The sequence below is a fragment of the Pongo abelii genome, chromosome 9 (assembly GCF_028885655.2).
Source record: "Pongo abelii isolate AG06213 chromosome 9, NHGRI_mPonAbe1-v2.0_pri, whole genome shotgun sequence".
NCBI lineage: Eukaryota > Metazoa > Chordata > Mammalia > Primates > Hominidae > Pongo > Pongo abelii.
In genome coordinates this window covers 19,527,047-19,551,911 of record NC_071994.2, presented here as the reverse complement: position 1 = coordinate 19,551,911, position 24,865 = coordinate 19,527,047, and the positions used below count along the sequence as shown (strand labels likewise).

Genomic DNA, 24,865 nt, shown 5'->3' with positions numbered 1-24,865 from the left:
AACAAAAATCTATTATGTACCTAATATTGTGCCTAATAATATTTAGCACCACAACTCAAAAAACATTTAGCACTTGAAAAAAGGAGACTCAGCTCTGGCTCTTTGCCACTGTCATAATCTGAGTCTCACTGGCCCTGTGGAGTAGGGATCCTATCTGGAGAAGTTCAAAGTCACCCTTTCAGAATTCAACACAGACACACATATCCCTTCAAAAACTTTTATTTGTATCAACAGTTCCTAGCTCTTGACTTAGCTTAGAGCTTTTAAAAGAGCAGACACCTTATATATTTGAGCTTGAAAAAGTTTCTGCTATTAATCAGAAATAATTATTTCTATTTTCTGGCTTACCCCTTGGAATAAGCCAAAAACAAAACCAAAGTTACATTTCCTGACAGATGGATAAGAAAACAATAGAAGGAACATCCTGAATTCTAGAGTTGACTCTTGCTGGTGAAGTACACCTTCAGCTTAGTCCATTCTCCTAAGTAAAGCCTGAAGGAAAACTCTTAACACCTAATTCTTTGTGGAAAAACGATCAACTAGCCATTTGACAGGCTATAGAACAAAAGTACAATTGGGCATCTTTCCTTATGTCCTGGGATCAGGGGTGCTTACATTTAACATTGATCAGGTAAAGGGGAGAGGCTGTGCCTAAGGTCTGAGAAAAGGCTTGCTCTAAGCAAGCTGTGGTGAGGCACAGGATGACTAGGGGATGGCAGAGAACAGGCTGGCCTACTGTCAGTTCAAGCAACCAGCTGAGCAGCAGCAGTCTAAAAAGCCCCAAACAGAACACCTCCATGGGTTCAGGGAAGGGCTGAGGCACTGCCTTTCTAGTATATGCCAAAAAAAACATAACTCTGAATTGGGGCCCAGGGGACTTTTGAGTTTGTGTGGGGAGGGAAAAGGAGTGAGCAGCTCTCCTCCCCTCCCCACAGCCTTAGGCCAACACAAACTGCAAATTGGTAAGCAGCACCTTAATACCTCTTGTGACAGTTACGGCTGAAGTGGCAGGGTCAAGCTTGTAGGTGTTGGCATCCCCCTTTTTATATCGGTCCCGGAAGACATAGATGCTCCCGTTACAGCTGGCAATCTTCCAGAGGGATGGGGCAGAGCTCCAGGCCTCAGGAAGGCAAAGCCGGGTGAAACTGTCTAGCAAGGGATTGTAGCACACCAGGGAGTCCCCTTCAGCCACGATGAACACCAGATCTTTATGCACAGCTGCGTGCATGCGGCCTGCAAAGGGCAGCACATAGGGCTTCACATGGCATTTGTCTGTCTCTGTGTCAAAGCATTGGATGAGTCGGGAAGGTTTGGTAAAGAAGTCCAGATCATTCTCCTCCCCCCCTAGTAAGTAGATGATCCCATTGAGGTTGGCACCAGCAGCCCCTGACACAGCCACCTCTAGCTGGGTTGTCTCTGTCCACACATTATCACCTACGCGATAATAAATGACTGCGTTGGAGAGGGTATCTTGCAGTGTCTTGCCACCCAGTGAATATATGGCATCTTTCCCGGGCACAGACACCAGGGTGTGCTGGAGCCGGTCCCGAGGCAAAGGAGCACACCACTCCCAGTCAACGGTGGCATTGTTGCACTTCCACATGCGCCGTGGGATGGACCCTCCCACCACATACAAGTCTCCACCATGCTTGCAGGCCGCAGTGATCTGGTGGCACAAACTGTTTTGGCCACTTACACTGATGGAGTCATCTTCTGCACAGTGCAAGGACACAGCCAACGAGTGGGTACGAGATGACTCTTTCCCAATCAGGTAAATGTGCACATTCTCCCCAATTTCCTATTGGCAAAATTAAAATTATATGACAGCTGTTTAGTTCTAGGCTAAGGCTCAGCTAAGACACATATCCTTAAGATCCTGGCCCTCACACTTGTTCCTAGCTTTATCATACTACTCTCTAATTACTGTATGGCATCCAACTCTCCTCTAGTCACTTTCTTTGAGGCAATTTATGCCGGGCGGAGAATCTGTTGTATTCATCCTTGTAGCTTTTAAAAAACTCTCATAAGCTAGTGCTTCAGACAAAGGGTGATTAAGATTGTTAACTTGATGAAAGTAGTTCTCAAGGAACTTTGAAAGCTCATAGATTGGTGTTTCTGGGGTTACAAAGACATCCTTCTCCCCAGCTCATATCAACTTCAAGCCAGAGATAACTTATTCAAAAAAAAAAAAAAAAAAACAAAAAATTAAAAAAACAGAGATGGCCGGGCACAGTGGCTCACACCTGTAATCTCAGCACTTTGGGAGGCCGAGGTGGGCAGATCACCTAAGCTTAAGAGTTCGAGACCAGCCTGACCAATATGGTGAAACCCTGTCTCTACTAAAAATACAAAAATTAGCTGGGCGTGGTGGTATGCACCTGTAGTCCCAGCTACTCGGGAGGCTGAGACAGAAGAATTGCGTGAACCCGAGAGATGGAGGTTGCAGTGAGCTGAGATCATGTCATTGCACTCCATCCTGGGCGACGGAGTGAGACTCTGTCTCAAAACCAAACAAACAAAACAAAACAAAAAACAGAGACGACCATTCATAACCTGGCCATCAAAAAGAGGCCAGGTTAGGCCAGGCGCATTGGCTCACGCCTGTAATCCCAAGACTCTGGGAGGCCAAGGTGGGTGGATCACCTGAGGTCAGGAGTTCGAGATCAGTTTGGCCAACATGGTGAAACCCATCTCTACTAAAAATATAAAAATTATCTGGGCATGGTGGTGGGCGCCTGAAATCCCAGCTACTCGGGAAGCTGAGGCAGAAAAATCGCTTGAACCCAGGAGGTGGAGGTTGTAGTGAGCTGAGATCGTACCATCGCACTCTAGCCTGGGCAACAAGAGCGAAACTCCATCTCTCTCTCTCACACACAGACACACAAAGAGGCCAGCTTAAGCCAGGCACAGTGGCTCACACCTGTAATCCCAGCATTTTGGGAGGCAGAGGCAGGCGGACCATCTGAGATGAGGAGTTCCAGACCAGCCTGGCCAACATGGTGAAACCCCATCTCTACTAAAAATACAAAAATTAGTCAGGCGTGGTGGCCCCACCTGTAATCCCACCTACTTGGGAGGCTAAGGCAGGAAAATAGCCTGAAACTGGGAAGTGGAGGTTGCAGCGAGCTGAGATTGCACCATTGCATTCCAGCCTGGGCGACAAAGTGAGGATCCGTCTTTAAAAAAAAAAAAAAAAAAAAGCCGGGCGCAGTGGCTCACGCCTGTAATCTCAGCACTTTGGGAGGCGGAGGCGGGCGGATCACAAGGTCAGGAGATCGAGAGCATCCTGGCTAACACGATGAAACCCTGTCTCTACTAAAAATACAAAAATTAGCCAGGGGTGATGGTGGGCGCCTGTAGTCCCAGCTACTAGGGAGGCTGAGGCAGGAGAATGGCGTGAACCCGGGAGGCGGAGCTTGCAGTGAGCCGAGATTGTGCCACTGCACTCCAGCCTGGACAACAGAGCAAGACTCCGTCTCAAAAAAAAAAAAAAAAAAAAAAAAAAAAGAGGCCAGGTTAACTGATGGCGAGAATGCATGGAGAGTATGCAGTCTCAACAATTAAGAGATTTGCCTTACCTTCAAGCTTGTCCTGAGTGACTCTGCAAAAGCCTCTCTTTCCTCTTTATTAAAGTTGATCCAGGCTTCTATTGCCTCTGTTGGGTTCTGAGAACATGGAACTCCATCTGTGAGAGCCAGAGGAAAGGCATGGACAATGACAATCCGAAAGAGAAATTCAGAGTAAGGGACTTTAAAGATGTGAACCACTTTATTAGACTACTGCTGGGCATGTGTATATGTGTACATGCATACATACACATATACATGAAAGTAACCTAAAATTGTTTTTTTTTGAGGCAGGGTCTCACCCTGTCGCTCAGGCAGAAGTGCAATGGTGCAATCACCATCACCATAGCCTCAACCTCCTGGGCTCAAGCAATCCTGCTTCAGCCTCCCGAGCAGCTGGGACTACAGGTGTGCACCACCACGCCTGGCTAATTTTCTTATTTTCTGTATAGACAAGGTCTCACTGTCGTCCAGGCTGGTCTCAAACTCCTGCCATCAAGGGATCCTCCCTCCTTGGCCTCCCAAAGTGCTGGGATTACAGGCATGAGCCACCATGCCTGGCGGGCCTTGCTTTTTTTTTTTTTTTTTTTTGAGATGGAGTCTTGCACTGTTGCCCAGGCTGGAGTGCAGTGGCGTGATCTCGGCTCACTGCAAGCTCCACCTCCCAGGTTCACGCCATTCTCCTGCCTCAGCCTCCCGAGTAGCTGGGACTACAGGCGCCTGCCACCATGCCTGGCTAATTTTTTGTACTTTCACCATGTTAGCCAGGATGGCCTCCATCTGACCTCGTGATCCGCCCTCCTCGGCCTCCCAAAGTGCTGGGATTACAGGTGTGAGCCACTGCGCCTGGCCCGTGCCTTGCTCTTTTTGAAAGATAGTCTCATGTGTTACATGAGCCCTAAAAAGTTGGGTAAAGACTCATAACTGTTCCTCTCCATGGAAATCTTTAGTAAAAGGTAAAAGAGTTATACAATCTGAAGAGAAACCAGAGTATGTGCCTTGCTTTTTTTAAATCAAAATGGATGGCTCGATATGCTCCCATCTGCCATGGAAGCAACCTACTAAGCTACAGAGCTCACACCATTTTATTTTTGAGATGGAATCTTGCTCTGTCGCCCAGGCTGGAGTGCAGTGGCGTGATCTTGGCTCACTGCAACCTCAGCCTCTGGGTTCAAGTGATTCTCCTGCCTCAGCCTTCCCAAGTAGCTGAGACTACAGGTGCAAGCCACCATGCCCGGCTAATTTTTGTATTTTTTGTGGAGACGGGATTTTGCCATGTTGGCCAGGGTGGTCTTGAACTCCTGACCTCAGGTGATCCACCCACCTCGGCCTCCCAAAGTGTTGGGATTACAGGTGTGAGCCACCATGCCTGGCTAACCTCACACCTTAAGTATGGTTATATCTCACTTGCAAGGTTAGGATTGTTTCCTAACGTTGGCCTATCACTAAAAAAGTTTTTAGTCTTAGATATCTTGCCCCATCACCAATTTACATAGCTAATTACACACCAAATTACATAGCCCCACTGGGACATACGAAGTACAGGATAAATTAGAGTATAATGCAAATCACTTCTCATTACTCTGTGTGGTTAAGTGTTGTGCTTTAATTTTCCTGACCTCTTCCTCTAACGCACTGTGTCTCTGACAGCAATTACACTGAATCTCACCTCAATCTTTCTCAGCAGGTTATCTCAGTAAGAATGCAGGAATAATAATGTAAACTAACACCAGGAGGCTTGAGAGTTCCTTTCTCCTAAACTAGAACATTCACTGAACATCATAGCCAAGTAACTGGGTATGGTGTGTCCCTTCCCTAAACTTACCCGAGATGATATCTGTGAGTAAGTGGTGGGGCAAGTGGAGAAATTCCTCTGTATTCTGCAGCTGGGCCAGGTGGGTCTTGGCACAGTGCTTGGCAGCAGTATAGAGCTCAGGATCACTGTGCCGATCTGCCAGCCACATGACCTGAAGGCAGTTTCCCACTTGCACTGTGCGGGCCAAAAACCGAGAGCATTCCTCAAAGAGAGATGTCAGCTGATACATGTCTGACACCTCATAAATTTCCTGCAACTCCTCAGCTCGAAGTTTCACAGTCCCATGGTAGATATAATCAACCAGGAGCTGGAAAACAGACTCGCTGACATCCTGCAGCACAATCACCCGGTTGTGGGCCTCCTTCAGGTTGGAAGTGAACATGGATCGGAAGAAGCAGCTCTGAGCTGAGAGGACCAGCCGATGGAGCTGAAACTCCCGGCCTTCCACCGAAATGGTGACATCAGCAAAGAGCTCCTCCTCTAGACACAGTTTCATGATGCCTTGAGCTACACGGCCTGAATGTGACCGATCTTTGAAAGTGTAGTTCACAAAGTAGTTCTCATCCATGGATGCTCCAGGCTCCTCTGGTGATTCCATGCTGGCCAACTTCTCTCTCTGCCAGCTGTCTGCAAAGCAACACCACCTTGAGTAACCTGAGGAATTCACAGCCATAGTCTGTGAATCCAACTGTCCAACTCAGGGAGGGAAAAGGAAGAAGTGAGAGCAAAGTGGGTCCAGATTGGCCTTAGTCCTGGCCCTGTCCATGATGTCATGTCCCTGACGCTATCCTTTAACCAAATCTGGGTTCGTTCTCCCCAGTGGTGCCCCTCCGCTAATGAAATAAATAAAAGTTCCAACTCTGGGTGTTTTCCTGAGAAAACACGGAATAATTCCTTTCCATAATGTTAACAAAAGACTTGGGATTTAGGTCAATATATGAAAGCAAAGGGCTGGGAGAGGCCTGTGATCGTAAAAGCCTTACTAACCAAATAACTGGGGCATAAAACTAGTGAAGCTCAGGGGCAGTAGAATCAGACAAAAAGGACCCCCGGCCCCGGCCTAGTGGCCAGGTCCTCTCCTTCCCAGCGCATGGAGCTAAGACGCTCCATATGAAGCCTAGCCTGGGATATCCGTGGGTCTTACATTTGCTCTCTTCCGAGCTGCTTCCCCCACACTTCCCCGCTCGCTCGAAAGACTTCCTATGGCTGCGTCCCAGAACTTGAGTCCATCCGCCCCCAGGCCGGGGCACTGGGAGGCCCATCGCCCTGTGCAATGTCCCCGCTCCACCTTGAGTTGTCTTGGAAACGGTCGCCAGGGAAACCGTTCTTCCCGCTCAGGCCCGCCCGCCCTCGTCAAAAGCTTGGCTCAGAGAGCGGGGGAGGGGTGTGTAGCGTAGAACCCAGAACGCCCGCCCCCTCCCCTCCTCTCACCCGCCTGGTTCTTCAGCGTCCTCGCCTTCTCTCTAGGCTCTGCCACGCGGAGCTAGGAGCACGCTCACCTCACGATTTCCCTACCTGCCTGTCTCGTTTTCTCACCTGCGTTACCTCCTTTCATCCCGGAGCCCGGAACCTCCGCTTCCGGCTCCACGTCCGCCCGGAAGAAGATCTGCTGCACACTTCCGCTTCCGGTCCGTGCCCTTGGGGCTCCGTGTCCTGCTGTCTTTCCGTCCGCTGCCTAGTCTGCGTCTGACTAACATGGCGGCGGCGGCGGCGGCGGTAGCCAGGCTGTGGTGGCGCGGGATCTTGGGGGCCTCGGCGCTGACCAGGGGTGAGCAGGGGCAGCCAGCTGAGACTGGGGTCAGGCGCAGCGGCGTGCCCAGCGCAGAGAGCTCCTCAGGGCTCATCCCGCGCGTCTGTACCTTTTATCTCCCTGTGCAGGGGCTGGGCGACCCTCGGTTCTGTTGCTGCCGGTGAGGCGGGAGAGCGCAGGGGCCGACACGCGCCGTGAGTATGTGCGGGCAGCGCTCTTCTCTGAACTATCGGCGGGGCCCCCTAGATGCCTGTCCTTGCCCTAGGATGCCCTTCCCTACGTCCTCCTGGCAAATCTTGGAGATCTGACTTGCAGTGGTCTTCACCCTGCTTCACCCTGCGTGCAGAATCGAGCCTTCCCTGTGCCCTTAGGCCTCTCTGTTATGGCCCGGATTGCCCCTTATCCGTTTCAATCATCCCCTTTTTGTCTGATTAAACTGTCAGCTCTTTGAAAGCAAGCAATATAACCTTTAGGCCTCAGAGCCCTGTAATAATAGTACCTCACGTTAATTGAGTGCTTAATGTGTACCTGGCACCTCGCTAAACGTTTTAGTGACTGATCTTATTTCGTCCTCACAACAGCTTTATGGGGTAGATAGCATCTTACTCTTCTTACTATAGATCAGGAAAACAGTCCAAAGAATTAAACTGCCCAGGGTCAGAGACCTAGTGAGTGACAAAGTAGGCCTGCCTGCTGCCAGAGGCAGAAACACCTAACCATTATTCTGTAGCTTGTGATGTGTGATTGCTCAGTGGTTTAGGGTTGCATGAATGAGTATGTACATACTATGTTACAGTCAAGATACACGGACTGGGAGTTAGGAGACCTGGCATTTCCCCTTTCCTGGGCCTCAGTTTTCTCATTGACACACACACACACACGCACTTTCAAGGAGACAGTCACACACACACACACTTTCAAGGAGACAGTCACACACACACACACACACACACAACTTTCAAGGAGACAGACACACACACACACCCACACACACCCACACATTCAAGGAGACAGTCTGTGAGGGCTCTTCAAGCCCTGAAGTTCTTAGCTTGAGAACCTGGTATAAACTTGCGTGCTAAGGAGCTACAGAGAGGCAAAAGTTCTGGTTCCCATCCTCAAACAGCTCTTAGTGTGACGGGAGAACTGAGACTACTGCTTTAGCAGAAATGCAGGCAATGTGAGGGAAGAACCGTGGAGTAATTTTGAGAAGAGGTGAACACCCCAGCTGCTATAGTAAGAGTCTTTCTGAGGACTGTGTAGTTAAGGTGGCACTTTCCCCAAGTTTTCATCACTCTATTCCCTAGAAGGGAAACCTTTCACATGCATCTTTCTCAAGATGCTTCAGGGAGCCTTTCCTGGATTTGACATTCCTTACAAGCCCAAGAGACTGCATGCAGGTCTGGCTTTTGCCTTCTCCATTTCTTTGTTAAATATGCCTTTTCCTTCCAGCCACTGTCAGACCACGGAATGATGTGGCCCACCAGCAGCTCTCAGCTTTTGGAGAGTATGTGGCTGAAATCTTGCCCAAGTATGTCCAACAAGTTCAGGTAATACTTACTACTGTTATTTGGGTCTGGGTCAAGAAAGAACCATGTTCTCAGGGCATGTGGGAGTGGGCAGACTTGTTTCAAAGAAACTACAGACTCCTCCATCCCAAGCTTGGACTTTTCTCTCAGCATTAAACCAGGTGACTCCAGCTGAAGTTAGCTGTTCCCTCAGTAGCTCTTTGTTCCCTCTCCCCTCCCTTCCATATGTGCAGGTGTCCTGCTTCAATGAGTTAGAGGTCTGTATCCATCCTGATGGCGTCATTCCAGTGCTGACTTTCCTCAGGGATCACACCAATGCACAGTTCAAATCCCTGGTTGACTTGACAGCAGTGGATGTCCCAACTCGGCAGAACCGTTTTGAGGTCAGTCGGGAGATTTGAGAAGGTTTGGGGGGTAAGGGTATTAATTTCAGTTTGTAACATACAATAGAACACAGCAGTTAAACTGGGACTTCAGAGTCAAGTAGATCTCAAGTGTGGATCTTGGTTCTGCCACTAAATGGCTGTGGGATCTCAGATAACTCAAATATTTTGTTTAATCTTTTTTTTTTTTAGACGGAATCTTGCTCTGTCGCCAGGCTGGAGTGCAGTGGCATGATCTTGGCTCACTGCAATCTCCGTCTCCCAGGTTCAAGCGATTCCCCTGCCTCAGCCCCCTGAGTAGCTGGGACTACAGGTGCATGCCACCACACCCGGCTAATTTTTTGTATTTTTTTAGTAAAGGCTGGGTTTCACCATGTTGGCCAGGATGGTCTCGATTTCCTGACCTCGTGATCTGCCTGTCTTGGCCTCCCAAAGTGCTGGGATTTCAGGCATGAGCCACCATGCCCGGCCCTTCTTTAATCTTTCTGAGCTTTCATTTTCTTACCGGGAAAATAAATATAAAGCTGTCCTTATCTTATAGAATGGTTGTAAGGATCCAATGAGATAGTTCAAGTAAATTGCTTGCACACAGTAAGTTTTCAATACATTTAGCTATTAATATTTTACTGATTATCTACTGTTTGCCAGACTCAGGGATGGAGAGAGAAATAACATGAAGTATTTGTCCTCCAGGAGTCCCCTACACTCTAGTGAAGGAGAAAGACACCTAAACAGCTTACTGTAGTAACGTATAATACAAAGGATATTAGAGGGATGCTTTAAGAAAGCAGGAGGGGCACTTGGCCCTGTCTGGGAGGCTTCTTTGAAGAGAGAGAATGTTTGTGCTGAATCTAAAATATGAGCAGGAGACCAGGTAGCCTTGTGAGGTGGACCAGGGAAATATTCCTGACAAAGTGAATAGCATGAGCAAACACAGGCATGCTGACATGCTAAGCTACAGCTGTGGCCTGGGCCTTTGGAAGTAGTTGTAAGCATAGGAGAATCTTGAGGTTTTGAGGTTCAGAATAGAAGGCACGGTCACAGGGCAGAACTCTCCCAACCAGGGACTCCCATCTCAGCCCTCCAGATCCTTCTGTTCTCCCTAGATTGTCTACAACCTATTGTCTCTGCGCTTCAACTCACGGATCCGTGTGAAGACCTACACAGATGAGCTGACGCCCATTGAGTCTGCTGTCTCTGTGTTCAAGGCAGCCAACTGGTATGAAAGGGAGGTGAGTTACCGGATATGGTGGACCTGCCTCTGGGCCACAGTTGCAGAACTGGTTGAGACAACGGGATGCAGTGTAGCCCCTTCCCCCTGTTGTTAGTCTTGATGGATTGGCTGTTTGAGGGGGTCTCTTTCCTAGATCTGGGACATGTTTGGAGTCTTCTTTGCTAACCACCCTGACCTAAGAAGGATCCTGACAGATTATGGCTTCGAGGGACATCCTTTCCGGAAAGACTTTCCTCTATCTGGCTATGTTGAGGTAGGAGCCTTGGAACTGGGACAGCAGCCTCAGGGAGGGACTTGCAGGGAACCCAGGGGATCCCTGGGAATGGCAAGAAATATGGTCTGTGGATTGTGGTGGTTTAAGAGCATGGGCCCTGGATTCAGATCCTAGCTTCGTTTTTGTAACCTGGGGCAAGTTACTTGGTTTGACTGTGACTCAGCTTTCTCATCTTAAAATGGCAATAATAATAGCACTTTAATAGATTTGTGGCTGGCATTAAATAATGTATGTGTAGGCTCACGCCTGTAATCCCAGCACTTTGGGAAGCCAAGCCAGGAGTGCTTGAGTCCAGGAGTTCGAGAACAGCCTGGACAACGGTAAAACCTCTTCTCTACAAAAAAATAGAAAAATTAACGGGGCATGGTGGTGCATTCCTGTGGTCCCGGCTGCTCAAGAGGCTGAGGTGGGAGGATCACTTGAGCCTAGGAGGTGGAGGTTGCAGTGAGCCGAGATCACGCCACTGCTCTCCAGCCTGGGCAACAGAGTGAGACCCTGTCACTAAATAAATAAATGATGTATGAAGCCTGCTGTATTATAAAGGCTCAATTGATGCTATGTGTGTGTGTGTCAGGGTCTCACTCTTGTCACCTAGGATGGAGTGCAGTGGTGCATTATGGCTCACTGCAGTCTTGACCTCCCAGGCTCAAGTAATCCTCCCACCTTTCAGCCCTCCGAGTAGCTGGGACTACAGGCATGCACCAACATGCCCAGCAAATTTTTGTATTTTTTGTAGAGACGGGGTTTCTCCATGTTGCCCAGACTGGTCTCGAATTCCTGGGCTCAAGTCATCTGCCCGCCTCAGCCTCTCAAAAGTGCTTGGATTACAGGTGTGAGCCACCGCACCTGGCCAGTGTTATCCATTATTGTAATGATCATTTTAATGATCAAGGCAGCCTTGAGGACACAGTCTGTCCCTAAAACCTGAAAGTAGAGGATTATTTTACCCTGCCCTGACTCTCTGGGAAGGCAGTGACGGGGAAGACACCAAATGTTTAGCCCTCAAAAATTACCTCTGAGGTGGGACCAGTAACATGAATAAAGAATTTCAGTGGTGCTGCAGGTTATTTGCAGGAAGATAGTGTGTAATATTATCACTCGTGAATTTTATAGCAAAGTAACTGTTTAGAAATGCAGAGATGTGGTGCTCCAGCCCTGCTCTTTTAGTCCCCAGTCACTCCTGCTGTGTTAGTGGTTTGCATGCTCCTATTTCCCTCTTGGGCTACTTCTGGGCAGGGCTATCTCCCTCACTTCTCTCTTTCACCCCACTCCTGCTATCTGCCTCACCTGGTTTGCCTCTTCACTCTAGCACCTGATGATCCTTACCTTATCCATTTGATCCTCCAGTAACAAGAAAAGCTGTGTCAAATGTACTGCTTTAGATCTGGACTGTGAATATGCCAAGGGCACAGGGCCTGAGGTTGTGTATCTGCCAGTTTAGGTTTACTCTTTTCAGCCACCGACTACTCCCTAATCCTGGGCAAATGCTTACCATTACCTTGTAAGAGTGTGTGGGTGGGCGAGCAGTCAGTTCGGAGCTTCTGATGCGGGAGTGGTGAGCAGGGGAATCTGACTGGTGCTGGCAGGGCGTGAGAGGTATCCTACATTTTGGGATCACACACTCTAGCTGGTTCGGATGTGATCTGACGGGTAACACAGGTATGGATGGAGACTTACTGACAGAGGCTGGGACAGGAGTCAGTAACCGAGAAGAATGGGCTGGGGAAGTCACCAATAGTCTTGTGAAAAGTAGGCTCCTTTGTAGCTATAATAAGGACTTCCTTAGTGCTCAAGCCTGCCTTTTGCTCCTGCAGTTACGTTATGACGATGAAGTGAAGCGGGTGGTGGCAGAGCCGGTGGAGTTGGCCCAAGAGTTCCGCAAATTTGACCTGAACAGCCCCTGGGAGGCTTTCCCAGTCTATCGCCAACCCCCAGAGAGTCTCAAGCTTGAAGCCGGAGACAAGAAGCCTGAAGCCAAGTAGCTCCAGGGAAGGCATGTGGATCCTAGACAGCGCCTTATCTATGATTGAGTGTCCGTGTAAATAAATTCCTACTTAGACTTACCACTTTGTGTGTGCTTGTAATGGGGAGAAGTGATGCTTTGTGGGGGACACAGGCAGGCAGGGGTGTTTCCCTGCTCTTAGAGAGACACTACTAAACCAAGGAGTCTTTGATGAGTTTTTTGGTTTTTTTTTTTTTGAGACAGTGTTTCGCTCTTGTTGCCCAGGCTGGAGTACAGTGGCGTGATCTCAGCTCACTACAACCTCTGCCTCCTGGGTTCAAGTAATTCTCTTGCCTCAGCCTCCCGAGTAGCTGGGATTACAGGTGTGTGCCACCACACCTGGCTAATTTTGTATTTTTAGTAAAGGGGGGGTTTCTCCATATTGGTCAGTCTGTTCTTGAACTCCCGACCTCAGGTGATCTGTCTGCTTCAGCCTCCCAAAGTGCTGGGATTACAGGCGTGAGCCACCGTGACCAGCTCTTTTATGTTTTTTTGAGATGGAGTCTCGCTCTGTCACCCAGGCTGGAGTGCAGTGGTGCTGTCGCAGCTCGCTGCAACCTCCACCTCCCAGGCCCAAGCGGTTCTCCCACCTCAACCTCCCAAGAAGCTGGGATTACAGATGCATGCCACCACGCCCAGCTAGTTTTTATAGTTTTGGTAGAGATGGGGTTTCACCATGTTGCCCAGGCTGGTCTCGAACTCCTGGCCTCAAATGATCCACACTGGCCTCCCAAAGTGCTGGGATTATAGGTGTGAGCCACCACACTCAGCCGGGGGTCTATTTTAATGGGACTAAAGAGTGTAGTTGCAGACCTAGTGGCCTACAGGCATGGATGTATTTCTGAGAGGGATTCTGGAGCTGTAATTGAAAGTTCTCACAGTCCACAGGGTTCAGGATGGGTGTGGCATGGTAGCCCATCACTCTTGGGCTATAGGAATCTCCCTGGTTTCTGGCCTGAGCTGAGAATGGTGGGGTTCTTTTTTTCTCTTTTTTTTTTTTTTGGGACGGAGTTTTGCTATTGTTGCGCAGGCTGGAGTGCAATGGCATGATCTTGGCTCACTGTGACCTCTGCCTCCCGGGTTCAAGCAATTCTCCTGCCTCAGCCTCCCAAGTAGCTGGGATTAACAGGCTTGCGCCACCACGCCCGGCCAATTCTGTATTTTTAGTAGAGATGGGGTTTCTCCATGTTGGTCAGGCTGGTCTTGAACTCCCGACCTCAGGTGATCCGCCTGCCTTGGCCTCTCAAAGTGCTGGGATTACAGGCGTGAGCCACCGCACTGGGCTGCTGGGGGTTTTTTGAGACAGGGTCTGGGTCTGTCACCTAGGCTAGAGTGAGTACAGCAGTGTGATCATGGTTCACTGCAGTCTAGACTGCCTGGGCTCAGGTGATCCTCCCACCTCAGCCTCCTGAGTAGCTAGGACCACAGGTGTGGACCACCATACCCAGCTAATTTATTTGTAGAGATGAGGGCTCACCATGTTGCCCAGGCTGGTCTTGAACTCCTGGGCTCAAGCCATCCTCCTGTCTTGCCCTCCTAAAGTGCTGGGATTACAGGCATGAGCCACCGTGCCCGCCCTGAATTAAGAATGTTGCTAGGAAACAAGAGGTCCCAGGGCTGGGGCAAAAACCACTCAGGAGCTGCAGATTTGTCTGTCTGCCAGGGGACAATACGCCCTAGCCCAGCTGATCTGTCTGTTCAGCCTGCGGCAGAGTGCCTGAGAGGGGAGTGCTTGGCTCTGCCTGTGTGTAGGGCCGCCCAGCCAGCCCACCATGCAGTTGGAAGACTTTGCAGCTGATGCTTTTGGCAGCTGAGGGGCTCCTTGGAGGCTGGGCTGGGCCAGACTGGGTGTCGGGGCTGGCCTCAGTTGCAGGATATTTTGAGGGCGCAGACAGTAAGATGGTCTTACTGCCTGAGCTCTTTCCTACCCTTTGGGAGGGCCAAGCTACAGCTATTTGCTACCAAACACCTTTTTCCTATTAACTAAGCATACCGCCCGGCTGGGCAGGAACAGGCTGAGGGCTTGACAAGCAGGGAGCCAGGCTCCTGCCAACAACCAAAGATTCCCCATTTCTAAAGGATGGAAAGAGCCCCTGGGAGGTGACCGAGGCCACAGCCAGCCCCTCCCTGTTCAGCATTGAAGAATGACACGCATTACAGAGCTCTGGAGCAGCCCGCAGTGGAAAGTTGGAGCTGAGGTGTGTGGCAGGCAGATGAGGGAGCAGAGAACTGCTGAACAGAGTGAGACTCAGAGGACGTGGTTGAGCATGGCTGTGACCCTGCAGTTCCTGGCTTGCCTGGTGGTAGCCATTTGTCTCCTCTCTGGTGTGACAACAACCCAGCACCATGCAGGTACCGGGCTTCAGGGTGGGTGTAGAGGAGCCAAGGAAGGCTGCTGGCTGACAGCAGTTAACAGTTGGCTCTACTTGAGGCTAGTCGGGCATAGAAGCGTGGGCATGGTGGGTACCAGGCTGATGTGTGCTGTGGTGGGTGACAGTGGGCCCCACCCCCAGAACTGGAAAGGTACAGGTGACACCTAGGGAGATAGCCCTAGGTGCTCTTAATGCTGGCCCTGGGCTCATTCCCACTGATGCCCAAAGCAGGGTCTCTTGACCTGCCTGGGCTTGGAACAAACATTGCAAGGGTGAGGCAACACCCCAAGGTGTGGGCCGGACGGAGCTGCCACAGACATCCTCCCCTGCTCTGTCCTCCCTGCCTCACATCCTCCCCTGCCCTGTCCTCCTCCTCCCTCCCTTACTGCTGAGGAGGAGCAGGGAGAGTAGGCTCTTTCCAAAGAGGTCTTTGTCCTTGGGAGAGTCACTGGCACTGTTTTAGGTGACTCTATCCTCAGATGATTATAGGGAGGGGAGGAGGGTGGGGAAGGGTCTTGTGACCCGTTGGCCTGGAGCTCTTTACCAAGGGCATTGTGCAATTTAAAGGAGGTGTCCTGGGCATTTGCCAACATGGTAACTGGGCTTGGAATGATGCTTTTGAGATCAGAAGACCTATGCCTGGGAGGGTGAATGTCAATGTGCATGTGTGTGCATGAGAGGGAGGGGAAAGGGGGGCAGGGGATGGCATTCCTGCCCGTTTGTAGAATGATGAAGCACTCGGGACCTCTACCAGGCAGCAGAGGGGCACTTCTGGGAGGCTGGGGTGTTCATGGTGTAGCATGGCAGGGGCCTGACTCGTCTCTGCTGCCCCAGGGCAGCCCATGGACAGCACCAGCGTGGGAGGTGGCCTGCAGGAGCCAGAGGCCCCGGAAGTGATGTTTGAGGTCTTTCCTCCCAGCCTGGGACATGGGGGTGGGCACATCCAGAGGTCCCTAAGCTCAGGGTTGGGAAGGGGGATGTCTCAGGGTGGACCTGCTAGGGTTGGGGGGGGGGGGGGCAAGCCAGCATGCGTCCTGCTGCCTGCTTCTGCCCCTTCCCCCAGCCCACTCTTGCTCCCTGCCCTGCTCCCCAGGCCACAGCCCATCCCTTACATGACTCCCCTTGCAGCTGCTCTGGGCTGGGCTGGAGCTGGATGTCATGGGGCAGCTGCACATCCAGGATGAGGAACTAGCATCCACACACCCAGGCCGCCGACTCAGGCTCCTTCTGCAGCACCACGTGCCCAGTGACTTGGAGGGTGCTGAGCAGCGGCTGCAGCAGCTCCAGGACCTGCGGAAGGGGCCTCCTCTTAGCACTTGGGACTTTGAACATCTGCTCCTCACAGGCCTGTCCTGCGTCTACCGGCTCCACGCAGCTAGTGAGGCTGAGGAACGGGGCCGCTGGGCCCAGGTCTTCACTCTCCTGGCACAGGAAACACTCTGGGACCTGTGCAAGGGTTTCTGCCCCCAGGACCAGCCCCCTTCCCTGGGGTCCTGGGCCTCCATCCTTGACCCCTTCCCCTGACCCTCCTCTTTTGTTCTTTCACCTGCCATTACCCCCTTCCCATCTCCTCCTCAACCCCCCAGGCAGACCCATCTTGGGCAGGGGCTTCTGTCTGGCATCTGATTCTTTCTACTGTGTTCAGATCTCTGGGCTTGGCTTGCACCCTGGACACCCCCTCTCTGCTTACCCCGACCCGATCTTGTTTCCTGGATCTTGAGAGGCTAAGAACCCAGGCTTTGGGTCGCAAGGAGTGCGCAAGGAGTGGGCACAGAGCTAAGGGCGCGACTTGCAGGCAGTGTGTGTGTGTGTGTGTTGAGATCAGGGGTCAGGGTTGAGAAGTGTGTTCAAGAGATGTTGAAGGGAAGCTGCCCCAAGTAAGGCCTGGTCAGACCTTCCAGCTCCTACCCTGGCAGTCTGTGACAGGTCCTGTGGAATTCAAAGGAATCCTCTAGGTGCTGAGCATCCCCTTTTAGGCACAACCAAGGATCTGGGGTCCCTGAGCCTCCAAGTTCCCATCTGGGTTGGGAGAATCGACTTTTTGAGTTCTGTCTGTTGGAGGAGTGGAGGGAAGCAGGGGGAGACAGGAACATTATCTCTTTTGGGGTAGGGAGGCAATATCTCAACAAGCGTCGGGTGAACACCTCAGAGGGGGGAGTAAGGCTGGGAGACCAAGGAGAGACAAGCGGAGGTGGGCTGGAGCAGGTGTGGCCCTGATTCTGTGTTGCTCTTCTCATAAAATGTTCTGTTTTGGCCTCCTGGAGCCTGTGTCATTCTATGTCGGAATAAGCGTCTAACCCCTGCTCTGGGCAAATCACTCTCCCCATCCAGGGAAGGCAAGAGTCAGGGCAACCAGGTGTCAACTCCTCATCTCATTCCCACGCCCTGCTGGAAGAAGGAATGCACTGTTTCCTTGAATCCCATGCCCCCAGTGGGGTAATGGGGTGCTGTTCCTTGTCACAGAAAGGCATCAGCCGGGGGCTAAGGCTGAGGTCGTAGGTCAATGATGAGTCAGAGAGCTAGACGAGGTAGGGATATGAAAGGGAGGCCCCCAACTGACTAGGCGAATGTGGTTCCATCAAATTCCCACCTCCTCACCCTCCCAGGGTCCAAGGGGACCCTGCTCTCCAACCTCCAACTCCTTCCCCGGGCCTGCGGGCCCGCAGTAGTCAGCACCTTCCCGCCTGCCGCCGGCGAATGCGTCGTAGTCAAGACAGCGCAGGGGCCTGGGCTGCCGGGCGCTGCGCGGGCCCGCTTTCCGCTTTATTGGCAGAGTCCAGGCGCGCCCGGAGGCCGTGGCGCTCGCGCGGGACTTTCGGGCCTCGGGCCCGGCCTGGCATGCACGCCCCTGGCCCTCCCGGGCTTTTCTCTGGCCCGGGGCTCACAGTAGCTCCGAGGCCCCGAGGCCCGGCGGGGCGGCGGGGGCGAGGTCGGGGTACACCAGGAAGCCAGAGAAGGTGATGTACTTGCCGTGGTTGCTGTAGGCGCCGTAGCCGTCGTGGTCGTGGCTGAGCAGCCAGACGGCGTCGCCGCGCCGCAGGGCCAGCATCACGCTCTGGCTCTGCATCTCGCGGCGCCGCGACGCGCCGTCGTCGTAAATCATGGCCTGCACCTCGTCGCGGTTCTTCATCAGCTTCACCGACAGCGTCTTACGCGGCAGCTTGCCCAGCGTGAAGGAGAAGAAGTATGCGCCGGGCAGACGGCAGCGGAACACGCCGGCCGCCGCGTCGAAGTCGCCGCCAATGTTGACGAACTCGGTGTCGAAGGCGAGCGGTCGGTGCCGCGGCCCGGGGCCAGCGTCCGAGCCCACCAGGCTGCGCGTGCGCGCCGCCGAGAAGGCCGAGCGCGGCTCGGGGGGCGCGGGCGGCCCGCGCGCAGGCGCGTCAGCGTCGGCGTCGGCGTAGACTAGGTAGCCGCTGAAGGTGGCGCCGGGCGCGCCCAGCGCGTACTGCGGGGCGCCATGCAGCCTCAGCCACACTGTGTCGCCGTAGTCGAGCTGCAGCATGGCGCTCTGGCTGGCTGCGCGCCGCGCGCCTGGCCGCCGCTGCTCGTCGAAGGCCAGCGCCTGCACCTCGTCGCGGTTTCGCACCAGCATCACCGACAGGCTCTTGTGCGGGGCCTTGCCGGCCGTGAAGGAGAAGAAGTAGGCGCCGGGCACGCGGCAGCGGAACTGGCCGGTGGCCGCATCGAAGTCGCCCCCGATGTTCACGTACACCTTGTCGAAGGTCACCGCCATCTCCGACGTGCCCTCCAGGGGGGTGGTGCGTGCCGCCGAGAAGGCCGAGCGCAGCTCAGAGGAGCCCGGGCCGGGGGCCGGGCCCAGGGCCCAGCAGGCCGCTGGGCCCAGCAGGACCAGCAGAAGCGGCAGCATGGTGCCTGGGAGGGAGACGGAGGGGCGGGAGTGGAGTGTTGGCGGGGGCGGCTTCCAAACGCCCGGCTCTCCACCAGGAGACAAGGGTTCTCTTCCCAGCCCTGCCCTTGACCCACAAGTAGGTTTCAATTTTCCTACATCCTTGGATTCTCAAACTCTAGCGAGCCTCACTGTCACTTGAAGGGCGTGTTCAAACATAGATAGTTGGGCCCCATCCCCAGAGTTCATTAAGTAGGTCTGTGATGGGCCTGAGAATTTGCATTTCTTTGTTTGTTTTGAGATGGGAGTCTCGCTCTGTGAACCAGGCTGGAGTGTAGTGGCACGATCTCGTTTCACTGCAACCTCCACCTCCCGGGTTCAAGCAGTTCTCCTGACTCAGCCTCCCCAATAGCTGGGACTACAGGCACGCACCACCACGCCCAACTAATTTCTTTTGTATTTTGAGTAGAGAACGGGGTTTCACCGTGTTGCCCAGGCTGGTTTCGAACTCCTGAGCTCAGGGAATCTGCCCGCCTCGGCCTCCCAAAGTGCTCTGATTACAGGCGTGAGCCACCGCGGTGGCCGAGAATTTGCATTTCTAATACGTTTCTGGGTGATGCTGATGCTGCTGATCCAAGGACCACATGCTGAGAACTACTGGATTAAGCTAGGAGTCTCCAAACCTTGTGTGTGTGTGTGTGTGTGTGTGTGTGTGCATACCCACACAATGAAACCCCTTTCTTTTTTTTTTTTTTTTTCTGAGACGGAGTCTCGCCCTGTCACCAAGGCTGGAGTGCAGTGGCACGATCTCAGCTCACTGCAACCTCTGCCTCCCGGGTTCAAGCGATTCTCCTGCCTTACCCTCCTGAGTAGCTGAGATTACAGGTTCGCACCATCACGCCCAGCTAATTTTTTGTATCTTTAGTAGAGACGGGGTTTCACCATGTTGGCCAGGCTGGTCTTGAACTGACCTCAAGTGATCCACCTGCCTCAGCCTCCCAAAGTGCTGGGGTTACAGGCATGAGCCATCGCGCCTGGCCTTGAAACCCCGCCCCCCCTCCCTTTTTTTTTTTGAGACAGAGTCTGGCTCTGTCGCCAGGCTGGAGTGCAGTGGCTCGATCTCGGCTCACTGCAACCTCCACCTCCCAGGTTCAAGCGATTCTCCTGCCTCAGCCTCCCAAGTAGCTGGGACTACAGGTGTGCACCACCACACCCAGCTAATTTTTGTATTTTTAGTAGAGACAGGGTTTCACCATGTTGGCCAAGATGGTCTTGATCTCTTGACCTTGTGATCCACCTACCTCGGCCTCCCAAAGTGCTGGGATTACAGGCATGAGCCACCGCACCTGGCTGAAACCCCTTTCTTAAGTGAAAGCTTGCACACAGACTAGCAGAAACACTCTGGTTAAAGAGGCCTACAGCCCTGTCTGCTGGGCTTGCCCCTACACCTCCCATTTGACACCCAGGGGCCCTGGTAACCCGGGGGATTCAGAGGAGTCTCTGAGTTCCCCTCAGCTCCAGTTGGCTGCATTTTCCTGTGGTTATTTTATGGTCCTTGGTCTGCCACTCACGCAGGCACTGGCTCTCTGTGTCAACGCTCTGCATGACCATTACTGTTTAAGCCCCATCTGAGCAGGAAAGGAAATCGCTGCTCCCTGACCCCTTTCCTGGCCTCACAGGGGCCCTTCCTGCACAGAGGAGGCAAGAACAGTTGGGCTTTGAGGTAGCTTCCTCCCCCTTGAAATCAGAGTAAAAGAGAAGGTGACTCCTTTCTCTTTGCTTGGAGGCTGGTTACTCAGAAGAAGGAGTGGCGAGCCAGGGGCTACTGGGGATGGACAGGGAGAACAACAATTCCAGCAGAGCTTTGGCAAGGCTGTGAAGTCAGCAGCTTTGTTCCTTGGGAGTGATGGATTGGAGAGGACAGATAGCCAGATCTGGGTTCAGGTCCTCGCTCTACCATTCACACTGTGAAACCTTGGGCAGGTTCCCTAACTTCTCTGGGCATGGCTTCCTCCATGTAAGTGGGGAAGAGACCTCACACACAGGCTTGCTGTGGGGGTGTGCTGAGATAGGTGTGAACATGGTTTGTCAACGGCAGTGCTGAGGTGTGCAGATGCTTCTGTGGGTTGCCCTGACAAAAGTGATCTGGTCCAGTTCTTGATGTAAGGGTTTAGGGACTCAGTCACTCCTACCGCTGAGAGCTTGGTGAAGGCACTGCTTAACTCAAAGGAGTCACTCTCTGATGTAGGGATTCCATCCTGCTTCCTAGTAGGGCATGTGCTTTGGGGCTTGAATACCCAAAGGCCCTGATGTGGAAACAAAACAGGAAAGAAATGAGCTGGAGACAGCCTGGGATGTGGGCTGCTTTAGAAAATGCCCTGTATGTGTAGCTCTGTGTCTCTTAGAGACAGCAGGGCCCTGCTGAGAAGGGTTGTCAGGTGGAGACGTGCAGAACGTCCTAGCTAGAATCTAGCTCACACTCCACATGTCAGAGCAGCACGTGGGGTAAAGTATGCCACCTTCTCATTCTCATAATAAAGACCCCAAGTTGTTAGCCAACTGAATGCTGTCTCCTTCCAGAGGAGGTGCTTTTTGTAATTCTCACAAAGGTGTCCTATGGATTAGTGATACCCTTGGTTAGGACAGGGAAGGGGCCATCCACAGTGGTGAAGATGGCACCTCACAAGTGTCCGGTGCATTCCCTTTTACAAAGTTATTTTAGACACATGGTCTTGGCAAACCTGCAAGACAGGTGGGCCGTCTCCTATTTTATAGATGAGAAAGCTGAGGCCCAACAAGAGAAAGCATTTTGGCCCAAGGTCACCCATGGAGCACTGAGGTTTTTTTACTCAAATTCCATATGCCTTCCTGTCACTCTTCCCTGCTAGACACAGGTATGTCCAGCCAATTTGTTCTCTACCTCAGTTTACCTTTTTGCAAAACTAGGAGAGGAGATCAGGGGAATGAGCCTTAGGATCCAGGGTGAGGAAGACAGAAAGCAAAACCAAACAAAAGCAAGCAAACACATTCTCTAGTGTTTTGTCTTCTGGGAACACGGGAAACAGCTCAGCTCTTCCACACCACTGCTGTCCTAGTGGGTCCTGCCCCAGAAGCAGCTGCCCAGCAACCTCCCGACCAAGGCTGGTGCACCCCACCAGTGCCAAGGGTCTTCCTGTGCCCCCAGTACCCAGCCTCCGTTTCACCCAGACTGCCCAATTCCCAGATCCCTGGATCCTCGTCCTTCCCTGAACCCCCTTCCCTGAGCAGGTCAGAGGTGTGGGAGGGTGTGTCAGGTGGGTGTCATAGCTCCAGGGAAGGAAATGGCTGTTCCTGGCTCTGTCCAGGTGGGGCTCAAAATAGTCATCTTCAAAGAGAAAAACTGGGACACAGAGCTGGACAGACCCAGAGCCCCGGAGCCAAGGCGGGAAGTGCAGCGATGTCAGGCTGAGGGGATCGCAGAGCTCCCCCTTGCCCTGCCACTCACCAGTTAACCCTTCCTTCAAGCCCTGCCAGAGCCTCCTCCCCAACCTACCTTGAAAGCCCCTCATCCTTCCAAGAAGTCCCACTTTCACAGAAGCCAATTAATCCTTATTTGTAAAAAACAAAAACCAGAAATGGTACCCCAATCCCTCTCCCCCGAGACCTTCCCTCCATCCATCCATCCCTTCGGAATGAAAGCCCTTGTGCCTGTTTCACGAAAAGGTTCCCAGGTCCTCCTTTCAAGGAAAAAGGACCCAATTTCCCCGCGCCTCCCCAGCCCCCGCTTCCAGTAAAGGGGGTACCTCGGCTCCCTGCCTCCCCTGAGCTGCCCTCACCTGGCTGGGGGCGGCGGTCGGGTCGGGTTCGGTCTGAGCCCGCGATCTGGCTCCGGGCTGCGGGCTGCGGGCTGCGGGCTGCGGGCGCCGGGCTGCGCACTGACCGCCCGCGCTGCGGCGGGGGTGGCGGGGGCTCCGGCTGCTTCTCCCGGCTCTGAGGCGGCGGCGGACAGGGTGCTGGGGCCCGGGGCCGGGCGTGGGGAGGCGTGAGGAAAAGGGAAGGTCAGCTAGAGAGGGAGCCGAGGCGCGAGAGCGGAGAGGCGGGGGAGAGGCGGGAAGGGGAGAGGAGGGGAGTAGGGGGAGAGGGAGGGGCGAGCTGCGGGGCCTAGGGGCTCCGCACGGAGTCTGCGCCGAGCACTGGACCCTTCCTCATCTGTGACCTCCTTAGAGCTTCGTCCTCTGGGTCTAGAGACCAGGCATCATTAATCTGAGCAGTTGGGGAAACTAAGGCACAGAAGGGGAAACTGAGGCCAGAGACAGCGGCTAACGCATGGTGGCCCAGAGCGCTCTACAGTCCAGCTTCCTTCCTAGTGTGGGAAGAGAGGGCTAGAGCTGGACTCAGAGGCTGGACTAGCTTTGGGGCTGTAAGGACAGTGGAAGGTGAGATTTTGGCTGGGACAGATGTCCAAGCTAAGTGGCCTTGGGGGAGAGGTCTGAAGGAAGGGAAGGATAAGTGGGTCAATGTTGCCAGTAAAGGAAGAGCTGAAAATAACCTAGTTTTTCCTCCTCACCTCCAAATTGGAAAATGCCCATCGTCGGTTAGGAAAGAGGGAGAAGGGAGTCTGCAGGCATCAGAGGGGCAGCCTGCGTCCCCTGGAGGGGCAGTAAGGAGGAGAGTCCTTGGGGCAGAATGGAATTTTCTGCTGGGAAGGTTGCTCCTGCAAGAAGGGACAGGGTTGAGAAGGGCAATAGGTGGGCAAGAAAGGCCTCTGGAGAGGGAAACTGATGCCCTGCCTCGCTGGGGCCAGGCTAGCAAGAGTCCAGCAGGGCACCCGGGCTGGGAACAGCGGTCTTCCCACGGTAATACTCACCAGAGGCACTAGTGCTGGCCTCCACTCTGGGCTTTGAGCCTGTGGGATGGGGGGCTCAGACTCACTTTCTCTAGGCTGCTGTTCTCTCCCCTGATGGCTGTAGAGGTGACGACACTGCCCGGCACTCAGTAGATGTTGACTGAGTGGATGACTTTTGAAGAGCTCTACTCTCAGCAGCCAAGAGCTGGTGCCCTCTGCCTGGCCCTGGTTGACTCCGGAGCCATGGGCTCTAATTCTGCCTCTGCCGCAGGTATGCTCTGTGGTCCCTGAGAGTCCTGGACCCCTGCGGACACCCCCGTCCTCTGGAGCTTTCCTTTTGGAGCTCTCAAAGTTTACCCAACCCCAGTTAATATATTTGTCTCTAGGAAGATGTTGGTAGAGGTGATTGGCTCTGCTTCAAGGGTGTTAGGTGAATGATGGAATGAATTAATGAATATGTGCTGGAATAGAAGGAATGAATGGAGGTGTTTCGGGCTGGATAATGAGGGTATTTGGTGACAGAGGGTGAAGCACTTGTCTAGCCCTTGTCAGATCACAACTGTCTCTTTCACCAACTTGAAATGCTTGGGCCACAGGACTGTGGGGAGGACAAGAGGCACGGTAAGGGTGGGATGAGCCACACAGGGATGTCGAAGGAGAGCTGGGGGAGGCCAAAAGCCAACCTATGGCAATCTATGGCCCTTCTTAGGGCCTTGGGCCCCTTCTGGATGAGAAGAGTGGAGCTGCTCTCCTGAGGGTGTGTTTCCAATGGTGGGAGGGGAGGGGAGGGGAGAAGGTATATTATAGGAGAATATAATCTCAATTGAGGTTTGGTTCAGGCTGGGATTTGACACTCCCTGGATCCACAAGAGTTCTCAGCAGAGAAGTGAGGGTTGAGGTAGAGATGGGTGGCTGGGGCAGATGACATCAGGATTTGCATCAGGGGACTGGGATAGGGAGGAAGCCACTGGGAAAGGGATATAGAGAAAGATGATGCCGTGAACTGGTGGGTGTAAGGCAGATGGGTGGGCTCCAGAATGGGAGTTAAGAAGAGGTGGCAGCAGGATCCAGAGAAAAGCCCTAGGCTGGTTATAGTCCCTGCTCCCTCCTCTCTTGTTTTGCAGCCACAATTTTATTTATTTTTGAGAGAGGGTCTTGCTGCGTCACCTGGGTTGGAGTGCAATGGTATGATCTTGGCTCACTGCAGCTTTGACCTTGCGGGCTCAAGTGATTCTCCCATCTCAGCCTCCCAGGTAGCTGGGACTAC

The 24,865-nt window shown here is 52.9% G+C and overlaps 4 protein-coding genes and 1 non-coding gene across 10 annotated transcripts; 2 read left to right on the top strand and 3 right to left on the bottom strand.

Moving 5' to 3' along the window:
• Positions 1–203: 203 nt before the first annotated feature.
• On the bottom strand, positions 204–6,993 carry KBTBD4 (kelch repeat and BTB domain containing 4). Of its 6 annotated transcripts, none has more exons than XM_024254613.2 (4): positions 6,919–6,993; positions 5,392–6,009; positions 3,579–3,685; positions 204–1,798 (listed from the first exon to the last, which is right to left on the bottom strand). In XM_024254613.2, the coding sequence occupies exons 1-4, from the start codon at positions 6,935–6,937 to the stop codon at positions 938–940; spliced, it is 1,605 nt and encodes a 534-aa protein (XP_024110381.1). In that variant the 5' UTR covers positions 6,938–6,993; the 3' UTR covers positions 204–937. The 6 variants fall into 6 exon arrangements, with proteins under 6 accessions (XP_024110381.1, XP_024110380.1, XP_054379807.1 ...); XM_024254612.3 differs by having other exon boundaries at positions 5,392–6,036; positions 6,919–6,992; XM_054523832.2 differs by having other exon boundaries at positions 5,392–6,005; positions 6,814–6,942.
• On the bottom strand, positions 4,444–4,560 carry LOC112135700 (U5 spliceosomal RNA). Its single transcript, XR_002916937.2, has one exon. It is a non-coding gene; the product is annotated as a U5 spliceosomal RNA (small nuclear RNA).
• Positions 6,994–7,015: 22 nt separating the features above from the next.
• Positions 7,016–12,612, top strand: NDUFS3 (NADH:ubiquinone oxidoreductase core subunit S3). Its single transcript, XM_002821804.6, has 7 exons — positions 7,016–7,150; positions 7,261–7,326; positions 8,582–8,679; positions 8,892–9,041; positions 10,148–10,273; positions 10,409–10,528; positions 12,364–12,612. The coding sequence occupies exons 1-7, from the start codon at positions 7,078–7,080 to the stop codon at positions 12,529–12,531; spliced, it is 801 nt and encodes a 266-aa protein (XP_002821850.3). The 5' UTR covers positions 7,016–7,077; the 3' UTR covers positions 12,532–12,612.
• Positions 12,613–12,709: 97 nt separating this feature from the next.
• Positions 12,710–16,496, top strand: FAM180B (family with sequence similarity 180 member B). The gene is made up of 3 exons (XM_002821810.4): positions 12,710–14,903; positions 15,758–15,828; positions 16,052–16,496. Exons 1-3 carry the CDS (start codon positions 14,696–14,698, stop codon positions 16,445–16,447), a joined length of 675 nt encoding a protein of 224 aa, XP_002821856.4. The 5' UTR covers positions 12,710–14,695; the 3' UTR covers positions 16,448–16,496.
• Positions 16,497–17,481: 985 nt separating this feature from the next.
• On the bottom strand, positions 17,482–22,945 carry C1QTNF4 (C1q and TNF related 4). Its single transcript, XM_002821803.4, has 2 exons — positions 22,589–22,945; positions 17,482–18,799 (listed from the first exon to the last, which is right to left on the bottom strand). The coding sequence occupies exon 2, from the start codon at positions 18,792–18,794 to the stop codon at positions 17,805–17,807; it is 990 nt and encodes a 329-aa protein (XP_002821849.3). The 5' UTR covers positions 18,795–18,799; positions 22,589–22,945; the 3' UTR covers positions 17,482–17,804.
• Positions 22,946–24,865: the final 1,920 nt, after the last annotated feature.

Bases quoted from the DNA above. Each gene is read 5' to 3' on its own strand.
- KBTBD4 (XM_024254610.2), bottom strand. From the start codon at position 6,644: ATGGGCCTCCCAGTGCCCCGGCCTGGGGGCGGATGGACTCAAGTTCTG. The intron at 6,010-6,526 runs GTAAGACCCACG...GTTGCTTTGCAG, and splicing joins CAGCTCGGAAGAGAGCAAAT to ACAGCTGGCAGAGAGAGAAG. The intron at 1,799-3,578 runs GTAAGGCAAATC...TTTTGCCAATAG, and splicing joins CACTCAGGACAAGCTTGAAG to GAAATTGGGGAGAATGTGCA.
- NDUFS3 (XM_002821804.6), top strand. From the start codon at position 7,078: ATGGCGGCGGCGGCGGCGGCGGTAGCCAGGCTGTGGTGGCGCGGGATC. The intron at 7,327-8,581 runs GTGAGTATGTGC...TTTTCCTTCCAG, and splicing joins CGCAGGGGCCGACACGCGCC to CCACTGTCAGACCACGGAAT. The intron at 8,680-8,891 runs GTAATACTTACT...CCATATGTGCAG, and splicing joins AGTATGTCCAACAAGTTCAG to GTGTCCTGCTTCAATGAGTT.
- FAM180B (XM_002821810.4), top strand. From the start codon at position 14,696: ATGACACGCATTACAGAGCTCTGGAGCAGCCCGCAGTGGAAAGTTGGA. The intron at 14,904-15,757 runs GTACCGGGCTTC...CTGCTGCCCCAG, and splicing joins AACAACCCAGCACCATGCAG to GGCAGCCCATGGACAGCACC. The intron at 15,829-16,051 runs GTCTTTCCTCCC...CTCCCCTTGCAG, and splicing joins CCCCGGAAGTGATGTTTGAG to CTGCTCTGGGCTGGGCTGGA.
- C1QTNF4 (XM_002821803.4), bottom strand. From the start codon at position 18,794: ATGCTGCCGCTTCTGCTGGTCCTGCTGGGCCCAGCGGCCTGCTGGGCC.